General features: G+C 49.4%; 1 protein-coding gene across 1 annotated transcript in view; it reads right to left on the bottom strand.

Annotated features, from left to right (window-relative positions):
* Positions 1-660: 660 nt before the first annotated feature.
* The window catches only part of fam49bb (family with sequence similarity 49 member Bb), a 34,081-nt gene continuing 14,267 nt past the window's right edge, over positions 661-20,474 (bottom strand). The window contains exons 3-12 of the mRNA XM_030348854.1: positions 10,759-10,850; positions 10,138-10,259; positions 9,717-9,822; positions 6,338-6,477; positions 3,880-3,957; positions 2,371-2,487; positions 2,198-2,277; positions 1,778-1,904; positions 1,613-1,683; positions 661-1,459 (exon numbers count right to left, since the gene is read on the bottom strand). Coding sequence (XP_030204714.1) covers positions 1,396-1,459; positions 1,613-1,683; positions 1,778-1,904; positions 2,198-2,277; positions 2,371-2,487; positions 3,880-3,957; positions 6,338-6,477; positions 9,717-9,822; positions 10,138-10,259; positions 10,759-10,831 — 978 coding nt within the window. The 5' untranslated portion in view covers positions 10,832-10,850 and the 3' untranslated portion in view covers positions 661-1,395. The remainder of the gene's footprint in view (positions 1,460-1,612; positions 1,684-1,777; positions 1,905-2,197; positions 2,278-2,370; positions 2,488-3,879; positions 3,958-6,337; positions 6,478-9,716; positions 9,823-10,137; positions 10,260-10,758; positions 10,851-20,474) is intronic.

Genomic DNA, 20,474 nt, shown 5'->3' with positions numbered 1-20,474 from the left:
GCGGCCCCGATAAACGCAGGCTTGGTAAACTTACTCAAATCTGTAGATTACATTCAATTTCTCGAAATGTGATAATAAACCGACAGCGGGCTTACAACACGTAATGCATAAACATTGAGCCGCTTTGTAACATCCCACTGCATTTCTGTTGATGTAAATTGCGGTGCGACAGAATTTGATCCAGCAACCACATTTAACCACCCATCAGATTCAACCCTGCGGTGCCCATGTTGAGCAGGGTGAAGAACATTAACCCTGTAATCCACTGCCTCAGCTTGGCTCTGAAAGACAGACAGACGGAGAGAGAAAGGACCCCTGGATGTGATGGGATGGGCGAGCGCCGGGCTGGCTGTGTGTGGGTTGGGGGGGGGGGGTTAAATCTATATTTGCCGGAGACATTCTCATCTTCTTTTACAAACTAAATATTTGGCGGTGTGGCGAGATGCATCCATAATGGAGGCTTTATTGGATCAACCCGGGAGTGGCACCGGAAGGACGACCTTGCCCAGCGCCGTGGCTGTGTAGGGACCGCCGGTCCCCCTCCCCCCACCCTACCCTACCGGAGGCTGAAACATGACCCCCCCCCCCCCTCTCCCCCCTCCACGCCACAATGTCTGATAACATCAGAGCCCAGAGACAGGAAATAAGGACCGGAAGAGATTCAGTTGTAGAAAAACATTCCCGTTTTATTTGTTGTTGCTTTTTTTTCTTTGTTTGTCGTTTGTATTTTTCCCAGCGATGGGACCCTGTCCATGTATAGCACTCACTCCACGCGTCACAGTTTGAAAATCATCAGATGCACAACTATCCAAAATCAAAACAAAACAAAACCTATAAAAAAATATAAAACAGTACTGTTAATCTCGCCGGGACAGGTACCGTCTCAACAACAACAACAACAACAACAACAACAACAACAACAACATCATCACGCGCACAGCAGAGCAGACACATTCAACTCAAACCGATCTTAAATAGAGGAAAACTCAAAAGGACATCCTTTTGTTCATGCAGAAGATGTAATATTAAATAACTAATCAGACAAAAATAATATATACTTCTTTCTCTTGATATATATATCGATTTATATATTTCTTTCTCTTTCTTTGAAATGTTTCAAGTGTAGCTCGCCGCGCTCCCTGGCACAGGGGGACAACCCCTGCTTTTAAAAACACCTGAGCAGACGTCGGCCCTAGTGGATAAACATCGGAAACGTTGCAACTCCACGACAGCTTTTTGGCACATGACGGACATGACGACATCTCGCGTCCTAAAGGTGGGCGGAGCTGCAGCTCGTTTGCTTTAAAATAATAATTAAATAAGAAGCGTAAAAAGATTAATTCTGAGTGGTTCCCGCCCATCGGAGAGGGGCTGTTGCCGAGGGCGACGAGCCTCTTACTGCAGCATGATCTTAATCGTCTTGTTGGTCGACTCGTCGTTTAGGTGTTTCGTCGTGTACCTGCGAAAAATAAACAACGCACAAACGTTAGAAAGCGTATTCCCGAGCTGAAACGGTTTGGTCACCCACACCCTGCTCCATGGACCGTCAAAGGGGATGTGTTTACAGGCTGAACTGAAAATCTGTTACGCCCAGGTCAGCGAAACGCCGTACCTGAGAGCGTTGAGCAGACCGTCCACACTGCCCGGCGGCTGGTCTTTGAGGACCTTAATGCAACCTTTCATCTGTGGGAGACAAACACACAGACACAACGTCTTTAGTCACAGAGGGCCCGGCGGCCAATCCCATCACGGGGGGGGGGGGGGGGCGGAGACTCACGTCTATCTTGGAGGATTTGGCGAAGGCCCCGACCGGGTGGACGTAGTCGTAGAGGATGATGACGCCCACCATCACGCGCAAACAGAACGACACCGTTTCCTCGTTGGTGAAGCGGCTGCGGTACTCCCTGCACACACACACACACACACACACACACACACACACACACACACACACACACACACACACACACACACACACACACACACACACACACACACACACACACACACACACACACACACACACACACAGTGAGCAAGGCAAGGGGGCTTTGTTTGTACATCCCCCTTCATGCGGATTGCGGCAGGAATCCCATTTGAAAGACATTTAAAGGACGATCGTTAAAGGACAGATCTAGCTCCAGATGATCCTCTAACAAAAACAGTACGACCAATCAGAGTCCAGGTGAGGACTTACGGCGTCTCCAGCATGACTTTGCACACGCTGGCCATGGTACTGAGGCAGTCCGTCGTGTTCTCAATGGGGACGTTCTTGTTCTACAGATGGGGAGCAGGAGAGCGAGAGAGCGAGATTTAATGAAGTGATACGTCCATCCATCAGGGTCGGAGTCCACCTTTTTCTTTCCTCACCTCCGACACGAACTTGGTGGTGCCGTCGCTCAGCGTCTTCAACATGGGCGTGGCATCGGCATAGAACAGGGAGATCCGATTGGCCAGCTCGTTGTTCACCTCGTTCTCCCCTTCCGCCTGGAACATTATTAAAGATAAATATTAAAGCGCTTACAGAAACAACATTGATTATTAACCACTCAAACAAAGTGTCCTGGCTCCGCCTAGTCTTGTGAACGTTTCACAGAGAACCCTGCGGGATTCATCCTGTTCTAGATGCATCTTTAAACAACATCAGGAGCCGTCCGGGCCTCAAGCTGTCTACCTTTCAGGGAAAGAACAAAAAGGTGCGAGGATATAAATAATCTCCTTCAATGTCTAATATCTGTAGTATTTTTCTTCGTCTGGGCTTTTAAGAGAGGACTTAAATCGAGAGCGTGCGTTTCACACGAGGGACGTTGGGCTTTCATCTCCACCGTCTCCCTGTGACGCCTGAGACGCCGCCGCCGCCGAGACGAGCAGACAGCGAGGCCCTCCGACGGGACGCCACGCGACAGCCTACTGTCGGGGACCATTTGGCTAATGGAACAGTCTGAAAGGATCGCATGAAACCAAGCGTCCCCGCTGAACAACACACAGGCATGTATGCAGAAGAGCCAGACGTTATTCACCCAAATGACAAAAATGAGAGGAGACTTCTCCGATGACAAGAAGTGCCATGTCGACGTTGCACGGAAGGAAGACATTCAAATGTGCTTCGTCGTCATGTAGCAGACGCTTTTCTCTAAAGAGATTGCCAGCGAGTTCAGATACAGGTCAGTGAGGGGCAAGAAGGGGCTAGACTGTACAGAGACCGGTCTTTAAGGATAGGATGGGGTTAGGCAGTACAGAGACCGGTCTTTGAGGATAGGAAGGGGTTAGACAGTATAGAGATCGGTCTTTAAGGATAGGATGGGGTTAGGCAGTACAGAGACCGGTCTTTGAGGATAGGAAGGGGTTAGACAGTATAGAGATCGGTCTTTAAGGATAGGATGGGGTTAGGCAGTACAGAGACAGGTCATTAAGGATAGGAAGGGTTCAGACTGTTCAGAGACCGGTCTTTATGGATAGGATGGGGTTAGGCAGTACAGAGACAAGTCATTAAGGAGCAGGTAGGGGTCAGTGGGCATCTTGCTCTTGGAAGCCTACAGGTAGAATTTGGATATTAGGGATCGAACACAGAAGCTGGGAGTCAAACACCTTAACTAATAGACTTTCCTTGCGGAGCAGAAAAAAAAAAGAAGGTTCAATCCTTCCAGAAATGTGGGTCTGATATCTCAACTCAAACTGACACAAGTCATTCCTCAACACAATCATTTATCCAGAGAAGAAGAGCACTATTGTGCTCCCAGCGTAGCGAGGGGGTTTCCCCTGTCTTCACGCCCAGCAGGGGCCGTGAACCCAGCCTGGGCACTGTTACCACGGTGACCTAGATTTTAGGGGGCCTGAGGGGGATGGGAGGGAGAAGGGGAGAGGACTGGAGGAACCCACCGGTAGGTTGTTGATCCTCATCCGGCTCAGCGTCCTCCGGTAGTAGCTGAAGTCGTTCTGGATGGCCGGGTTGGTCATCTGTATGGGGGACACACACACAAACAGCACGCTAGGAGATAGAAACAAACAAAACATACACCGTACACCACTGTGTTCACCACAGGGAGGGGGGGGGGGGTACCTAGGGACCCTAGAGGAGGAGAGCGGTACAGAAGGAGGCAGTAGGGGAACAGAGACGGAGGGAAACGGGAGGGTGTCTGGCGATGCCCGACATGATGATGTCATCACGCTGACAGGAAGTTGTCAGCATGGAGGTGGAAAAAAAAAGAAGAGGCATAGCCTGGAGGGAGGGGGGGGGGGGGGTGGGGGTAGACCTGACATAAAAAGGAACATGATGCGATTACACGTCGATCTGCTGATTCCAATCTACACACTCGCTCCCTCCCTTTGCTCCTCTACCCTCCCTCCGCCTCCCTACTCTTCTCTCCCCTCCCTCCCCTCCCTCTCTCCTCTTTTTCTTCCCTCCTCTCCTCTCTCTGCTTCCTCTTTCCTTCCTCCCTCTCCTCCTCCTCCCTTTCTCCTCTTCCTCTTTCCCCCCCTCTCCCTCCTCTTCCCATTTCCCCTCTTCCTCTTCTTCCCATTCCCCCCCCCCCCCCCCCCCCCCCCTCTGCTTCTCTTCCTCTCCTTTCTCTCCATCCTTGTCACCCTCTCTCTTTCCTTGTGAGCTATGGGGGGGGGGGGGACGACACTTTGGATCAGCAGCATAGGGTGTCTGGACCTCAACAGACCGGCTCAGAGACCAGTTGTAAAGGACGATCATCCCTGCGATTGGACATGGGGGCGGTGCCCAATGCGGAGCTGGGAATTCTGCGAGACTTAAACTGTGAAGGAGATTTTTACAGATGAGTCAAGTCTAAACGGAGAGAGAGAAGAAAAATGGAAAGAGAAATAGACAGAGAATCCATGCATTATTGCACGCTGCAGAACTGCTGATGCAGATGGGCCACGCCCATGTCTAGCCTAAGTCTGTCTGTTGAAATGAAGATGATGATGAGGATGTTATTTTGACACACTTTCACACCAGACAGCCAATAGTATGTCCCCTAAAATGGCGAACCAATCAGACCAACCAGTCAGACCAACAAGCCACCAATCAGGGCTGGCTGTCGGGGGTCATGTTTGGGTACATGTTAGGCAGCCAGACATGCTAAGTGGGTCAGGAGACCCCGTCCACCATGGACCCCGGATAGAGCCGCTGGTACCTCACCTGAGGGGGCTATGACTGGGGGGGAAACCCAGTAAGACCCCCCAGGGACGAGGGATCAGGAGCCACTGTGTTTTTATACAGAACTGACATTAATAAGACTCAGTTGAGCGTGAATAGGAGAGCGCTCGAGAGAAAACTGTGTGTCTGACAGTTTTACGTTCAGCTGACTGGTGTAAAATGAGGGTGGGGGGGGGGGAGTGATAGAGAGAGAGACAGAGAAAGAGAGAGAGAGAGAGAAAGACGTCCATCTCTTGGAGTGGTTGCTCATCTATAAACCACAACACACTGCAGGACTGCAGCCCCCCAGAGGGTAACGCTCGTTCATCTCCTTCACACCATTCCCACGTCCCCGTTCTCTTCCCCAGAGAGAGATACGTTTAATCCTCATATATATATACGACGGAGGTGGAAGGCCTTGTCCAGCACAGTGTAAGTCCTGCCCGGTATTTGTAAGAAACCGCCAGGATCGGCTAATCATTCTGGTAAAGTTAAGTAGCTGAGTTTGTTCAGGTCAGGGTTGGCATGAAAATATGACGGGACCCAACATGTCGGAAATTGGGGTTACACATCTTTGCTTGAGGATTTTGAGATTATTATTATCATTATTATTAGATGATAACTTGTGCAGTGCCCATTTAAAACGATCCGATTGCTTGTGCTTCAGTATTGCCGCTTCACAGATGCAATCCTAACAGATGTTGCCGATGTTTCTAGATTAACCAGTTACAGCATTTTAAACATAACGTGATGTTGATGTCATGTTTCTAGAGAAACTATTGCAGTACTTCTATAGATGAGGATAGTAGAAAAGATATTCCCAGATTAACCATAACAGTAAAGATAATGTGTTGTAGCTATGCTATTTTGAACTATCACAGTACCTCTATAGATAATATGCGATAGATGTGCTGTTTCTAGAAGAACTAGTTCCAGTGGTTCTATAGATAATATGCGATAGATGTGCTGTTTCTAGAGGAACTAGTTCCAGTGGTTCTATAGATAATGTGAGGTTAGATGTGATGTTTCTAGAGGAACTAGTTCCAGTGGTTCTATAGATAATGTGAGGTTAGATGTGATGTTTCTAGAGGAACTAGTTCCAGTGGTTCTATAGATAATGTGAGGTTAGATGTGATGTTTCTAGAGGAACCAGCCTAGTGTGTAGGGCGGTGCGTGTCCAGTGTTCTTGGGGACCTTGAGCTCGTCGAAGCGCAGCGTGAAGTGCAGGATCTCTGCAAACTGCTTGGCGAGCGCCTGCTCTCTCTCCAGGTGCTGCGTCGGGTCCTCGTACGTCACGCTGGTCAGCGCCCCCAGCAGGCTGCTTAGCGACGCCTCTGTTGGTAAGCCCACACACACATTTAAAATAATCTCCAGAGGTGTGGATGTCTCTGTTTGAGTTATTGTTTGCACGCACGCGCAAACAATAACAGAGACGTGCGTGCGTGTGAATGTATGTTTTCCTGTGTGTGTCCATGTGTGTGTGTGTGTGTTGGTTGGTAATACAGGATCTGAAATGACATCCTCATCAGAGCTGAGGTGTGTTCAACGCCGACAGCCACAACTCCCCAATTAAAAACGCACAAACACCCCCCGACACTAAATATCCTGAGTGGTCCTGTCGCTCTGTGTTTAACTCGTACTCCCGACAGGAGTCTATACGGACATTTTGAGACTCAAAATGTCCTCCAGACGAAACGTCCTCGTTAGTGGGAGACATGGGTACCAGTCTAGCCCCCCCCCCCCCCCCCCCCCCCGCCCCACACAACGCCCCCGGGCTCCTGGGCCCACTACCCTGCCAGTCTGCTGGGCGGGAACTAGGGGGGAGGTGTGTGTGTGTGTGTGTGTGTGTGTGTGTGTGTGTGTGTGTGTGTGTGTGTGTGTGTGTGTGTGTGTGTGTGTGTGTGTGTGTGTGTGTGTGTGTGTGTGTGTCAAAAAGCCTTTGCCACTAAAGGCGGTGATAAAACGTGAGACTCATTATCTTATTGGCACAAGAGCAGATCGCTCGGGGCGGTGTAGTGGTGTTGGTGACGGGGGTGTTGGTAGTCTGTCCATTGCTTTGTTCCATGCATTGTTTGAACGAAAGAAAACACAGCGCCTTATCAGGGCTAGACTTGGTAGACCTATACCAGTTCAGCAGACAGAGCAGAGGACAGACTTCTGCAGCGGCCCTGGTCCACTGGTCTGTCCCGGGGGACCAGTTCAGCGGACGGACCAGAGGACAGACTACTGCAGCGGCCCTGGTCCACTGGTCTGTCCCCGGGGACCAGTTCAGCGGACGGACCAGAGGACAGACTACTGTAGCGGCCCTGGTCCACTGGTCTGTCCCGGCGACCAGATGACGGGGTTAATTGATCCCGCCTGGTGTCCGCTGACCTAACGACGCCCACATGCTAACGTAGCGCCGCCGCTCGACACTGAGTAGTGGAGCTACTCCTGCCCCTGCCCCCCCCTCCCCCCCCCACCTCTGTCTGTCAACACAAGATCCAAAATGGAGGAGAGACCCGACTCCGACAGAGGGGGTCTGGTGCAACTCAGGTCATGGCAGCGCAGAGTAGAGCGAGGGTGAGGGCGAGAGTGAGGGCGAGGGCGAGAGCGAGTGTAAGTGAGAGAGTGAGTGCGAGAGAGAGAGTGAGACACACAGGCATGCAGGGACATGAAACTCTTCCTCCGTCACTGAACCTGCATGGTGTTGGCTCATGGGCACTTTAACCAGCATGATGGCTTGTGGGTAATGAAACAGAGTTAAGTAGAGCACGGAACCATGAGCCAGTTGGTTGGTTAGCTAAAAAGTCGTGCTTGGCATCAGCCTTTGTGTGCCTAGGGACGTCTAGCCAGCCCCTAGCCCCTCCAGCCGTTTGTAGAGCCTACACAGTAGCATGGTAGTAACGATACACCTACGACAACACCGACAGCCGCTAACCTAGCTGCGGTACCATTGGCAAATGCTAGGTGTGTTGGCAAAAATTGGCAAAAACTAAGTGGGGCTCCTATTAACGCAACAGCCTACCAGCCTTTTGGTCCACTGCGTGGACATGTAGGCTCATGTATCCGTCATTCATCTTGGTGACATCCCTCCCACTTCTGATGTCACAGACGGCTAGACTCTGTGAGCTAAAATAACATCACGCCCGGCTTTGAAATAGGGGTTCTTGAACAGCAAACCAACAGCTACCGCTAGCCCCTGCTACTAGCGTTGACTGGTTAGCCGGCTAGCCTGTAGCCAGCTGTCTAGCAGGCTGCGCCGCGGGCCACATCCTGACCTCTGAACCCCATCAGGGCAACCCGGCGACCTGCTTTGTTACATAATAGCAAGCGTCGGATGGCGCCCGCGGCCTCCATTGACTGCCGTTCCCTCGGTAACCGGGATTACCGCCGTAACAGGGATTAACAGGGCGAAGGTCATCAAGGCACCCCACCAGCCCTAGGGGGTCGGGGTTGGGGGGGGGGGTCCCTGGGTGTAAAGCCTTCCCAGCCCCACCTTCTCCCATCGCCATAGTAACGAGGCAGCCAATAGCGGCAATCAGAAGACTGCATCGCTAGCAGCATGTCAACGCAGGGAAAGGCTTACACGCTTGTTTATACAAGGAGGGGTGACCGCATGTGTGTGTGTATCTGAATACCTTTGGTGTGCGTGCGCATTTATGTACACACACGTAGGTAGGCATATGTGAGAGTATATGTGTTTGATTAGCCAACAGTAGCCAATAGTGCCAATGAGGTTAGCTATTATGGTCATGGACAAAGGTTGTATGTAGAAGGTTGTAATGTGGAAGGTTGTATGTAGAAGGTTGTATGTAGAAGGTTGAACAGTAAAGACTGCTGTAGTCAGCATGTAAGCTCCATGTATATAAAGCTGGGTGGTAAAGGGAGAACCCAAATAATTTTTGCCAAATATTTGATGTAAATTAATATGGAGGGGGTGTTTGAGCAGGGCGAGGCATTGATTATTATTAGGTATTCAAATCGTCTTACAATGCATTTTCTGTCTTTGCTTTTAACGAAAGCAGCAGGAAGATGGATTAAACTACGTATGTATTTTATCACTTAATTTTATTGTGCACTTTCTACAATGCATTTTATTATTTTGCCTTGTTTTCTTTTACTTACCTATTTTATTTTATCATTTTATTTTATGGTGATATTTTTATGTGAAGCACTTTGAGTCTCCCTCTTTTATGAAGAGTGCTATATAAATAAAGTTGCCTTGCTTTCTATGGAGCGAAGATATCGTTTGCCGCCAGCAACGGAAACCGTTCGTATTCGGCGCATTGACGACCAACCTGACAATCTGGACCACAGTAAATACATCACATTCATCATATGAACTAGTTCCGTTAGAATAACTACAAGCTGGTCTCTACCGTGAACCCCCTAGAGGCCGTTAGAGGAACTACATGCTTGATTTTACCGTAAACCCCCTAGAAGGCGTTAGAGAAACAACATGCTTGTTTTTACCGTGTACCCCCTAGAGGCCGTTAGAGGAACTACATGCGGGTCTCTACTGTGAATCACCTAGTGCCCTCTTCCAACAGAGCTTCACAAACAGACCGTGATGGCTGTGGGTGCTACGTACCTAATCTCTGGGAGAACTGGTAGAACTTCTTGAGTTTCCCCACCAGCGGAACCACGGCGGCCCACGCCTGATCCTGCAGAACATCGTCGTTTGGGTTCTGGATGGCCTAGCGATAGACGGAACCAACGGGACAGTTATGTTACAGAGAATTATAGAAACACAGAATATATGTAGCAAAATAATGTTTTGGAAAGTGATAAAAACGTTCTAAAAACACAATAAAGTGTGAGAATGCAATAGAATTTACTTCTGCTCCTTAATGTATGCCACTGTAAGCCACTTTGTTCTAAAGTATCTCATATCCAGTAAATGGATATGACGGTGGGGCAGCAGGCCGCCTCAGGTTAGCCACTGGTTCTCAGGGAGGCTTCCCATTGGGAGTCCCGCTCCCCACCCTCTGAGCGGCTGAAGGGGTGCGCACCTCTCGGATCTCCTGGCCCGCTCCCTTGTAGGCCTGCAGCTCGTCCAGGATCCCTCTGGCGTCCTTCAGCACCACGTCCACCTGCAGCCACACCTCCCTCTCTGCCTCCGTGGGCGTCGCATCTGCAGGAAGCGGCGGCGCATTAGTACCAGCTAGGCTTCAAAAGAGTTTTAGCATAAATGGGTGTGTTTCACACAGGGGTTAAGGGTTTGACACAGGGGTTAAGTGTTTGACACAGGGGTAAGTGTTTCACATGGTGGTGGGAGGGTTCAACATCGGGGTGGGTCGGTGGGTTCAACGTAGGGGTGGGTCGGTGGGTTCAACGTAGGGGTGGATATATTTAAGGCAGGGGCTCTTAAACTATGGTTAGGGAACCAGAATGTCATGATGCAATTGGAGATGGGTAATGGCGCAACAACAGACAAATGCCTTTGAGTACACCAGCTCTTGTGTGCTCAGTGTTTTTCCGGGACTGGGTCAGGACCCACAGATGCTGAAGATGTACTTTAGTATTCCAAGATGATGTTTAAGCACCCCTACTTCAGCGAGAGGGTGTACAGTATGTGTGTGTGTGTGGTATACACCAGGGGAGAGAGAAGAGGGGGATGGTGAGGGTCTTACTCTCAAAGTCCAGGAAGAAGTTGGGCTCCTGGTCCAGGTCGGTGCAGGTCAGCACCTTCAGGAGGTTCCCCATGGTCGGGTCCCGGAGGAACCTGGGGAACCAACACAACAGCGCCTCATTACGCAGTCCATCAACAGGCCACTCATTCGGTTCCCACGAAAGCTTTAACCACTTAATAAAAACAGAGTCTGTATTTATACACCGCTCAACTTTCTAATATGTACGCCTCTCCTCCATTCATTCATTCAGCCATTCATACATTCACTCACTCACTCACTAGCGCCTGTGAGCTTTTGATGTCGCAACACCTCAATAACCCCGAGGTGCTCTTTGGTGAAACGGGACCGCCATTCCTGACCACTAAAAGAGGCGCTGGAATCAAGCTACCCGCTCTAACCAGCGTTATCCAGCGTCCAATATTGTCCGTATGCTTGGGCTGACCTCAGCCTGACTGTCGAGCCTATGGGTAAAGCTAAATGCCTGAGGGTACGCCATGTGACCGATCCGGACAAGATGCCAGGGTGAACCCGGTGACCCTGCCGTCTCAGTTCAGCGCCGGTCTTCCCAGAGGACCCCTGCCGTGGCTATGGCTTCCCGTTGCTAAGGGCGACCAGATGGCAGAGGTATTTTAAAAAGGTGATTTATAGAGAGGGTTCCGCTTGCCCGGCTCCACCAAGGCCACACTTCTGCTTTTCATCCCCGGCTCTGCGGGCAGAGCTCTGTCGCGTAGCGCCGGAGTCCTTGGAGAGCCGGAGGGTTCAGTGCTCTCGAGCCTCAGCCCTGCGCGCCCTTTCTCCGGCTGAATCAGTCAGCTGAATCGCTGCATCATGGACATCGGTTATGTCTAAATAGCTTCTTGTTTGTCTGTATTTAATGTCGATCGCAGAATACTTGAGTTACGTAGTGTTGCCCTGGGTGTGAGCTGTGGAGTAGGGCATCACACTAGCTGTGGTGACGCTATAAGTGGAGGACAGACTGTAGCTGTGATACAGGACAGACTGTAGCTGTGATAAAGGACAGACTGGAGCTGTGATACAGGACAGACTGGAGCTGTGATAAAGGACAGACTGGAGCTGGGATAAAGGACAGACTGAAGCTGTGATAAAGGACAGACTGAAGCTGTGATAAAGGACAGACTGTAGCTGTGATAAAGGAGAGACTGAAGCTGTGATAAAGGACAGACTGAAGCTGTGATAAAGGACAGACTGAAGCTGTGATAAAGGACAGACTGAAGCTGTGATACAGGACAGACTGAAGCTGTGATAAAGGACAGACTGGAGCTGTGATAAAGGACAGACTGTAGCTGTGATAAAGGACAGACTGAAGCTGTGATAAAGGACAGACTGAAGCTGTGATAAAGGACAGACTGAAGCTGTGATAAAGGACAGACTGAAGCTGTGATAAAGGACAGACTGAAGCTGTGATACAGGACAGACTGAAGCTGTGATAAAGGACAGACTGTAGCTGTGATAAAGGACAGACTGAAGCTGTGATAAAGGACAGACTGAAGCTGTGATAAAGGACAGACTGAAGCTGTGATAAAGGACAGACTGAAGCTGTGATACAGGACAGACTGAAGCTGGGATAAAGGACAGACTGAAGCTGGGATAAAGGACAGACTGGAGCTGTGATAAAGGACAGACTGGAGCTGTGATAAAGGACAGACTGGAGCTGTGATGGAGGACAGACTGAAGGACATACCTACTGTGATAAAAGACTAGGTGGTTTGGTTCAGTGCAGCAGGTTGAGGGTAGAAGCTGGTAGTTCTGAGAACAAGACTAGTGGTCTGAGGAGTGGTGGGCTCACCCAAAACCACCATGGGAATACAACTTGAGTAACTGTCGAACGTTGGAAGACGAACACACACACACACACACACACACACACACACACACACACACACACACACACACACACACACACACACACACACACACACACACACACACACACACACACACACACACACACACACACGTCATTTGGAACCTAAAGCATCCAATGAGGAAAGTAAATTAAAATCCTCCAAGTCTATCTACACACTGTGGAGCAGACGGATTCGGCGCCATGTAAGTGAGGATCTCTATCAGCTTAAAAGCTTAATCCAACGTATTATCGCGTGTTTGACGTGATTACATGTTGACATGTGAACGTCAGATGCCCGACCAAACAACAACAAATACGCTGACGAAATGTCCATCTTTTACCAAACACAGACCGCAGTGAGCCACTTGACCATCGTGGGTCACACGGGGGTCATGACCTCATGACCCGCTCCAAACACTCACATCAGCACCGGTGGTACTATGTTGTCATGGTGAATATGGGACCTGACAGGCAGGAAACAACACTCAGACCTAACACTTACTGACAAGACCGATAGTAGGAGAGGAGAGGGAGAGGGAGAGGGAGGGAGCATGAGATTGAGAGAGAGAGAGAGAGAGAGAGGGCGATCTCTGGTGGCCGGCCGTCACGTGCGATTATTGACGGTTGACTCGGAATGACCCAGACAGACAAGGTTGGCTGGGTAGGCAGACAGACAGGTAGATAGAACAGAAAGGCAGGTATGTGGAGCAGACAGACCGGTAAGTTGGTAACGCAGACAGACAGACATACAGGTAGGTGGTGCAGACAGATAGGCAGGTAGGCAGAGAATACATAAAAGGTAGGTAGGTAAAGCGAACAGACAGACAGACGGGTATTTAGAGCGGATAGAAAGGTAGCTAGGTAGATCAGACGGAGATGTAGCAGATAAACAGGAGACAGGTGTAGGGGGAGGAGTCATGTATTACCACCACTATCACCAGGATCTCTGAGCCACAGATCCCAACTATGATCCCCGTGTCATGCCTTATACAATACATTTCATAAGTCATTTACTCCTGTCATCAATAATCTGCACAACCAACACCCCTGCAAGGAGCCCCCTGTCAGAGCTGCAGACGCCAATAGACCCCCATAGACCCCCAGGCCTCCATAGCAACCCCTGCCCTGTGAGGGTGGCAACGCCCCGGACCCTGCAGTGCCCGTGACGGGGGGGATGGGGGGGGGGGGGGCGCAGAGCGTGCCCGGGGCGTGTCTCCCCCCCCCCCCCCCCCATCTCCCCTCTGCAGGGGAACGAGGTCACCTTCAGGACGTCTGAAGGGTTCATCCCCAGAGCACACACAGGCCGCGCCTGTGTGTGCCCCCCCCCCCCCCCCCCCCCCCACGTATTGCCGCCCCAGCACCCTGCATTATACATGATATTAAAGAAGCAAAGACGGGGCGCAGAAGAAGAAGCCGGACAGTCTTCCTGAGATACACTCCTGAACACACAACACCGCCCAACACACTCCTAAAAGAAGAACACTCCTAAAACACACAACACTGCCAAAAACACTCCTAAAAGAAAACAACTAGACACACAAGAGTCCTAAACACAGTCTTAAAAGAACAAACTTCAATTACACTCCTAAAAGAACAACACTCCGGAACACACTCCTCAAAGAACAACACTCTGGAACACACTCCTCAAAGAACAACACTCCTGAACACACAACACTGCCAAACACACTCCTAAAAGAAGAACACTCCTGAACACACTCCTAAAACTGCAACACTCAATAACACAACTAAACATACAATATAACTCACATAAAATTACTCCTTCTTAAGGATGAACCTTAACTTCATTCATTTGTATGGTTTTAAATGGTTCAAGGTTTGATATTCTATATGTGTTTACCCTTTATTTTAGTGCTGTTATGGCCTCAGTGAATTACTGGAAAAGGGCTATAAATAAAAAAAATGTTAACACCACTATTATTATTATCAAACCTGCAAGCAAATGTTTACCAGTGACTGAACAGGCTGTGTGTCGGTATGCAAGTTACAGAGGGGGGAGGAGGGGGAGAGGGGAGGGGAGGGGAAGAGAAGAGCGGGAGAGAGGTTGTTTTTGTTTTTCTCAAAAGACATAGCGTGCGCCAGTCAGGACAGCTACCAGAGTTACCCCCGACAACCAGATATCCACTCTGCTCTCCCATTGGCTGAGCCAGTCTAGCGAATCATGTGCTGTATCCATGGAGCCAAAAAACAGTTGGCTCCATTGAGAGCCGAGAAGAGCCAATCAGAGAGCAAAGAGTACAGTAGTAGTAGTAGAAGTAGCAGTAGTAGCCATAGTAGTAGTAGTAGTAGTGATGAATATATTTATGCCGGTGAGGTAATGCGCTAAAACCGGCGGATTAGGGAAGCAGTGCATGCTGGGGGCTGGGAGAGATTTTTTAATTCCACTACGCAGCCAGACACTGATCTAACGGGTCTTCATCTTGTTATGGTAACAGAAGCATACCGTCACATATTAAGCCTCTCTTTAGCCTCAAATGCTCCCTATATACATAATATATATATATATATACATTAAATATTTATAGCCACTGCTATATCATTTTAAATTAATAAATAAAAGGAATAATTTTTTTTTTTAAATGAAGACTAAAATAAATGAAGATTGTATAAAATAGTCTAAATAGAATAAAAACTGAATGAAAATGACAAAAAAAAATGAATTAAACAAAGTGAACACACTGATTAATGACCGTGAAAATAAGAATCCAAATGAAGAATGAGTAGAGACTAATATAGGAGCAGCATTAGCTGCTGCAGCAGCAGCAGCAGCATCACTACAGACGCAACATAGACACGCCTTGCAGTGCTGCAGCCGCTCGGCACGCAATGCACGGCGGCTAGGGGCGTGCACGGCGTCTACGGGCGTGCACGCCGGCTAGGGGCGTGCACGGAGGGGACCTTGCCGGGTTTCTGGGAGAGCAGCTAGAGCATCACTAAGCTAATGCTAAGAGAGTGCTGACATGAGGTTTTCCTCCAGACCAGCGTGGAAAACACGTGCACGGATCCCGTAGTAGAGCACGAAAACAACCTCCCTCTCTCTCTCCCCCTTTACCCCCTCTCTCCATCCCTCCCCCTCTCTCCATCCCTCCCTCCCTCCGACCCTCTCTCTCCATCCTTGTCTCCTCCCTCAGTCTCTCTCCATCTCCCTCCTCCACCGCCCTCCCTCTTGCATCCATCTCTCCATTCTCCCCTCTCCATCTCTCTCCCCCCCCCCCCCCCCCCTTCTTCATCCACATGAGGAGCTCAGTCATGTGGGCGGTGTCCTGGAGAGACGGTCTGCCCGGGGCGTGTACAGTAGTAGAGCATGTCTGTGTCTGTGCCCCTGCGTCTGCGGGTGCATGGTGATGCGTCTTCAACCCCCAACGTATTCTATACGTGCATGATATTTTATTGTGTGGTTTATCATCTGTATACTTTCCATCGGCAGAGTTTGAGGGTATTTAGAGGGTGTAGAGGGTTGGGGTTGGGGGGCTGCTGGATTTGTGTGCCATGTGTCTGGGAGGGGTGGGGTCAGACTGCAGCAGGGACGGGAGCGGCGCTCTAAACCTGACCTACATTCCCTCGGTGACACGCCACATCACATTAGCTCAACCCAAACCCACACAGACCCTGCCGCCAACCGTCGACCAATCAGACGACCCGAAAACAGAGCAGCCCTGCACACCCCTGACCCCGCCCCTCTGTACCCTAACCCCGCCCCTCTGCACCCAATTCTACCATTAAAAACTGCACTATACTCTACCAATAACAACTGCACCCTACTACACCAATAACAACCTGCACCCTACTACACCAATAACAACTGCACCAATAACAACCTGCACCCTACTACACCAATAACAACCTGCACCCTACTACACCAATAACAACCTGCACCCTACTACACCAATAACAACCTGCACCCTACTACACCAATAACAACTGCACCAATAACAACCTGCACCCTACTACACCAATAACAACCTGCACCCTACTACACCAATAACAACCTGCACCCTACTACACCAATAACAACTGCACCAATAACAACCTGCACCCTACTACACCAATAACAACCTGCACCCCACTCTACCTTTAACACATGCACCCCACTACACCAATAACAACCTGCACCCCACTCTACCTTTAACACATGCACCCCACTCTGCCATTAACACATGCACCCCACTCTGCCTTTAACACATGCACCCCACTCTGCCTTTAATAACTGCACCCCACTCTGCCATTAACACATGCACCCCACTCTCTATTAATAACTGCACCCAGATAAGAGGAGCGGTTGGGTGGGGGAATCCTAGAGCGAGAGAGAGTTTAGTTTGTTTGTGTTTGTGGGGCGAGCTGGATTCTGCAGTTAGCCACGCCCCGCACCCCCAGTGCAGAGTCACCAGTAGTCAAATTTCTTCCAGCAGCGCCGCTGAGGTGTGTGTGTGAATTGCACTATGTGGATGTGCGCGTGCACGGGGCGGATGTGCGCGTGCACGGGGCTGATGTGCACGGGGCGGATGTGCACGGGGCTGATGTGCACGGGGCGGATGTGCACGGGGCGGATGTGCACGGGGCGGATGTGCACGGGGCGGATGGGCACGGGGCGGATGTGCACGGGGCGGATGTGCACAGGTGCAGAGAGGTTCTGGTGTGATCACTGGTTCCATCCGTGCCCCGGGGCGGTCCAACCGACACGGCCTCATACAACGCGGCATAACAAAACAGAAGATATATCAGGCGAGAGCAGTGTGTGCTCGAGCCAAATGTTTTGGGCATTAATGCAAATTCAGTTTCTTGTAGCCCTCCCATCCTCTGGGTCTCCTGATAGTTTCTGTTTACGGTTTCTGTTCTACACAATGAAATATGTAGACTGCTTTACTTTAAGGGGACACTCCACATCGAATGTCGAGTTGAGTTCCTCCTTCTCTTTATATTTCTCCCATGACACTAATGGCAATGGAACAATTGAGGGGGTTGCAGTAGGGGGGCACCTATGATATACATGTTCTTAAAAGCAAACAAATAGCATATGGAAATACCAAAAAAAGCTGCACCACTGCTGGATGCATGCCAGGGAAACACCGGAGGAGTCACCATCATTAATAACTCCACCCCTCCCCGACCCAAGAAAACAACACCACTAGATTATTCTATATGCTACCGCACGGCGTTATTATCAGACTGCACACTTAACTTTCATAGCTATGCGATTGATTGCGAATTTTACATCGCTATTGCACCAAATTATACTAACGCTATTTGATTCTCCCACTATCGGTTGTCAATAAATGGATGAAGAATTACTTTTTAAAGCTACATTTTAAAAGCTCAAATATGCTTTTAATCAGCCTTGTGAATACAACTCCTTTGATTTGGTCAGTGGTTACATGACTCTGCATTATATGATCTCAGTATTAGGTCCCACATTAGTAGGTCAAGAAAGCCTTCTTTCATCTGAAACAGTGACTTGACTGCCGCAATGCACTCTTTACTGGCCTCCTGAAGAAGTCAATAGAGAGAGAGAGAGAGCTTCTGACAGAAACCAGGAGGAGAGAGCATATCAGTCCAGTCTAAACTGCTCTGCACTGGCTCCCTGTAAAGTGTAGAATGTAGTCTTCCCATCCCCGTTTAAAGCCCGAAACAGGCAGGGAGCAGCCTACCGACTTACTGGCTGACCACCTCTACGTCCTACAGAGCCCTCGGATCCTCTGCTGTCGGCCTATCGGAGGTTACCATTAACACCCAACACAAGGCGGGTGCTGATGCTGCATTTATTAAACATGCACCATAACTGTGGAAGAGGTTACCCCCCAGAAATCAGAGAAGCAAGCTCGGTAAAGCTCTTTAAGCGCCAGTTAAAAACCCTTTCCTTCCTCATTTAGCTGTTAATTAGCATTTTATAAAGACAAAATGTTTAGCTGTTAATTAGCATTTGGTCTAAGCTGCTTCCTCTATGGATTATACTGTTATGTTTTAGCTTTTAATCTTCTGGTCGTTTCGCTTTCCTTTTGCGTTGATTTACAGACCCCATTTGCAGGCGTGGGAGCAGGGCAGGAAAGTTGGGCCCCCCCAACCTTTCCCCTCCGTGCTCCCACGGCTGTAAATTACAAATCAACATATCTCTGCTGCCGTCCCTATGGGGCACGAGGATGAAGGGAGGGCCGGATCGATTCAGCACGCCGCCATTTACCGGCGCTCGCGGTCCCACTTACTTTTCAACACAAATCTTTAACGTTTGCAAATGTGCTTCTCGGCTCGCATAATTTCCTCGGATGTATTGAATCTAATCTAATTCTACCGCGGTCAGGGTCATGGCGGGATGCGTACAAATTCACGCGAAGCGCAGGGGACAACGTGTTACACGTCGATTTAGCCCTCCTTTGAGAGTGACAAGATGGAGAGATCTCCCTTGAAATCTTAGTGGTTCCTTTGAATTGAATTCAATAAAACTTAAAGGTAACATTCAAACTCACAGACAATGTAGTAGTGCTTATTTGGGCCATCTCGGTGCTTTAAAGAGAGAGGCAGACGCAAATGGGAGGACATTTCACGTTTGGCCCCTACACTTCTGAAATGATCTGGCATCCTTGCCGTGGTCTGCATATTGACACACACACACACACACACACACACACACACACACACACACACACACACACACACACACACACACACACACGGGCTAAACGATTATTTATTAAACGATTAATCGGGCGATTATTTAATCGATTAGTCGACTAATCTAATGACTAATTGGATGGTTATCTATTTCTGTTGCTCGATTAATAAAAAACATAATGTATCTCAAATAAATACCAAAAAATTCTTAATAATATACTTTATTTAACAACAGTTTTGCACAGCAAAAAACCTTCTGCTTTACACAAAATAAAATATATAAAATAGTTTCACTGTTATACAAAATGAAAAGCCAGCCGTGCTCAAATCTGCCAGTGTGAGTGTGGCCAGTGTGGCCAGTGTGGCCAGGCCAGGCCAATTTGGCCACTTGGGAGAGGTGTGCTGCTACGGTACGGGCCGCTACGGTACAGATGCTAATGAGCCGACACACGCAGTCGCGCACACGCACGGCTACGCAACCTGAGCTGGATGACGAATAGTCCATGCGACGACCACGGACATAATAAAGGCGACGAGCCTTCTTTCCCTTTAAACGGTAAACATATATCCAAATAAGCAACAGACTCAGCAAAGTGCGAACTGTGTTCTCTGTGTTGTTGTCCATTGTCCTCGAAAATCGTCGACAAATTTTTGACGTCGACACGTCGACGCAGCTCTAACACACACACACACACACACACACACACACACACACACACACACACACACACACTCAGCGGAGGACAGGTGTGTGGCGTCAACACTCCATCGGCAGGTGACCAGGTAACCCTCTCAGCCAATCAGAAGCGACGCATGCAGTAGCACGTGTTGAAGTAAAGAGAGGGAGTCTTCTGATGCAAACCAAACTGGTGTGGGGGTCAGGTTCTCCGTTCTCATCGTAATGAAGAGGGCGATCTTTCCCAATCGACATAAAGATGATCTGATAGATTCATTCTTATTATTGATTGAGCAGAATCAGCCAGACAGCTGGATGATTGATGATTGTTAAAACACATAACGCTTGTTATTCAAGTACTGACCTTAGAAGAAGTACAGCGCACACCCACCCACACACCCACCCACACACCCACACACCGATCGATCGGCCCTCCGGTCACTTAGCGGGATTAGAAACAGGCAGAGAGGTGCTTAAGAACAACAGAACAACATACACAACACACCTCCATCAGAGACAATCACACCTCTGATTCCACGTCAACAAGACCCA

This window comes from Gadus morhua, chromosome 23 (genome assembly GCF_902167405.1).
Source record: "Gadus morhua chromosome 23, gadMor3.0, whole genome shotgun sequence".
In the NCBI taxonomy this organism is placed as follows: Eukaryota; Metazoa; Chordata; class Actinopteri; order Gadiformes; family Gadidae; genus Gadus; species Gadus morhua.
The sequence above is the reverse complement of the archived record's forward strand: the minus strand, read 5'-3'. Positions and strand labels throughout refer to the sequence as shown.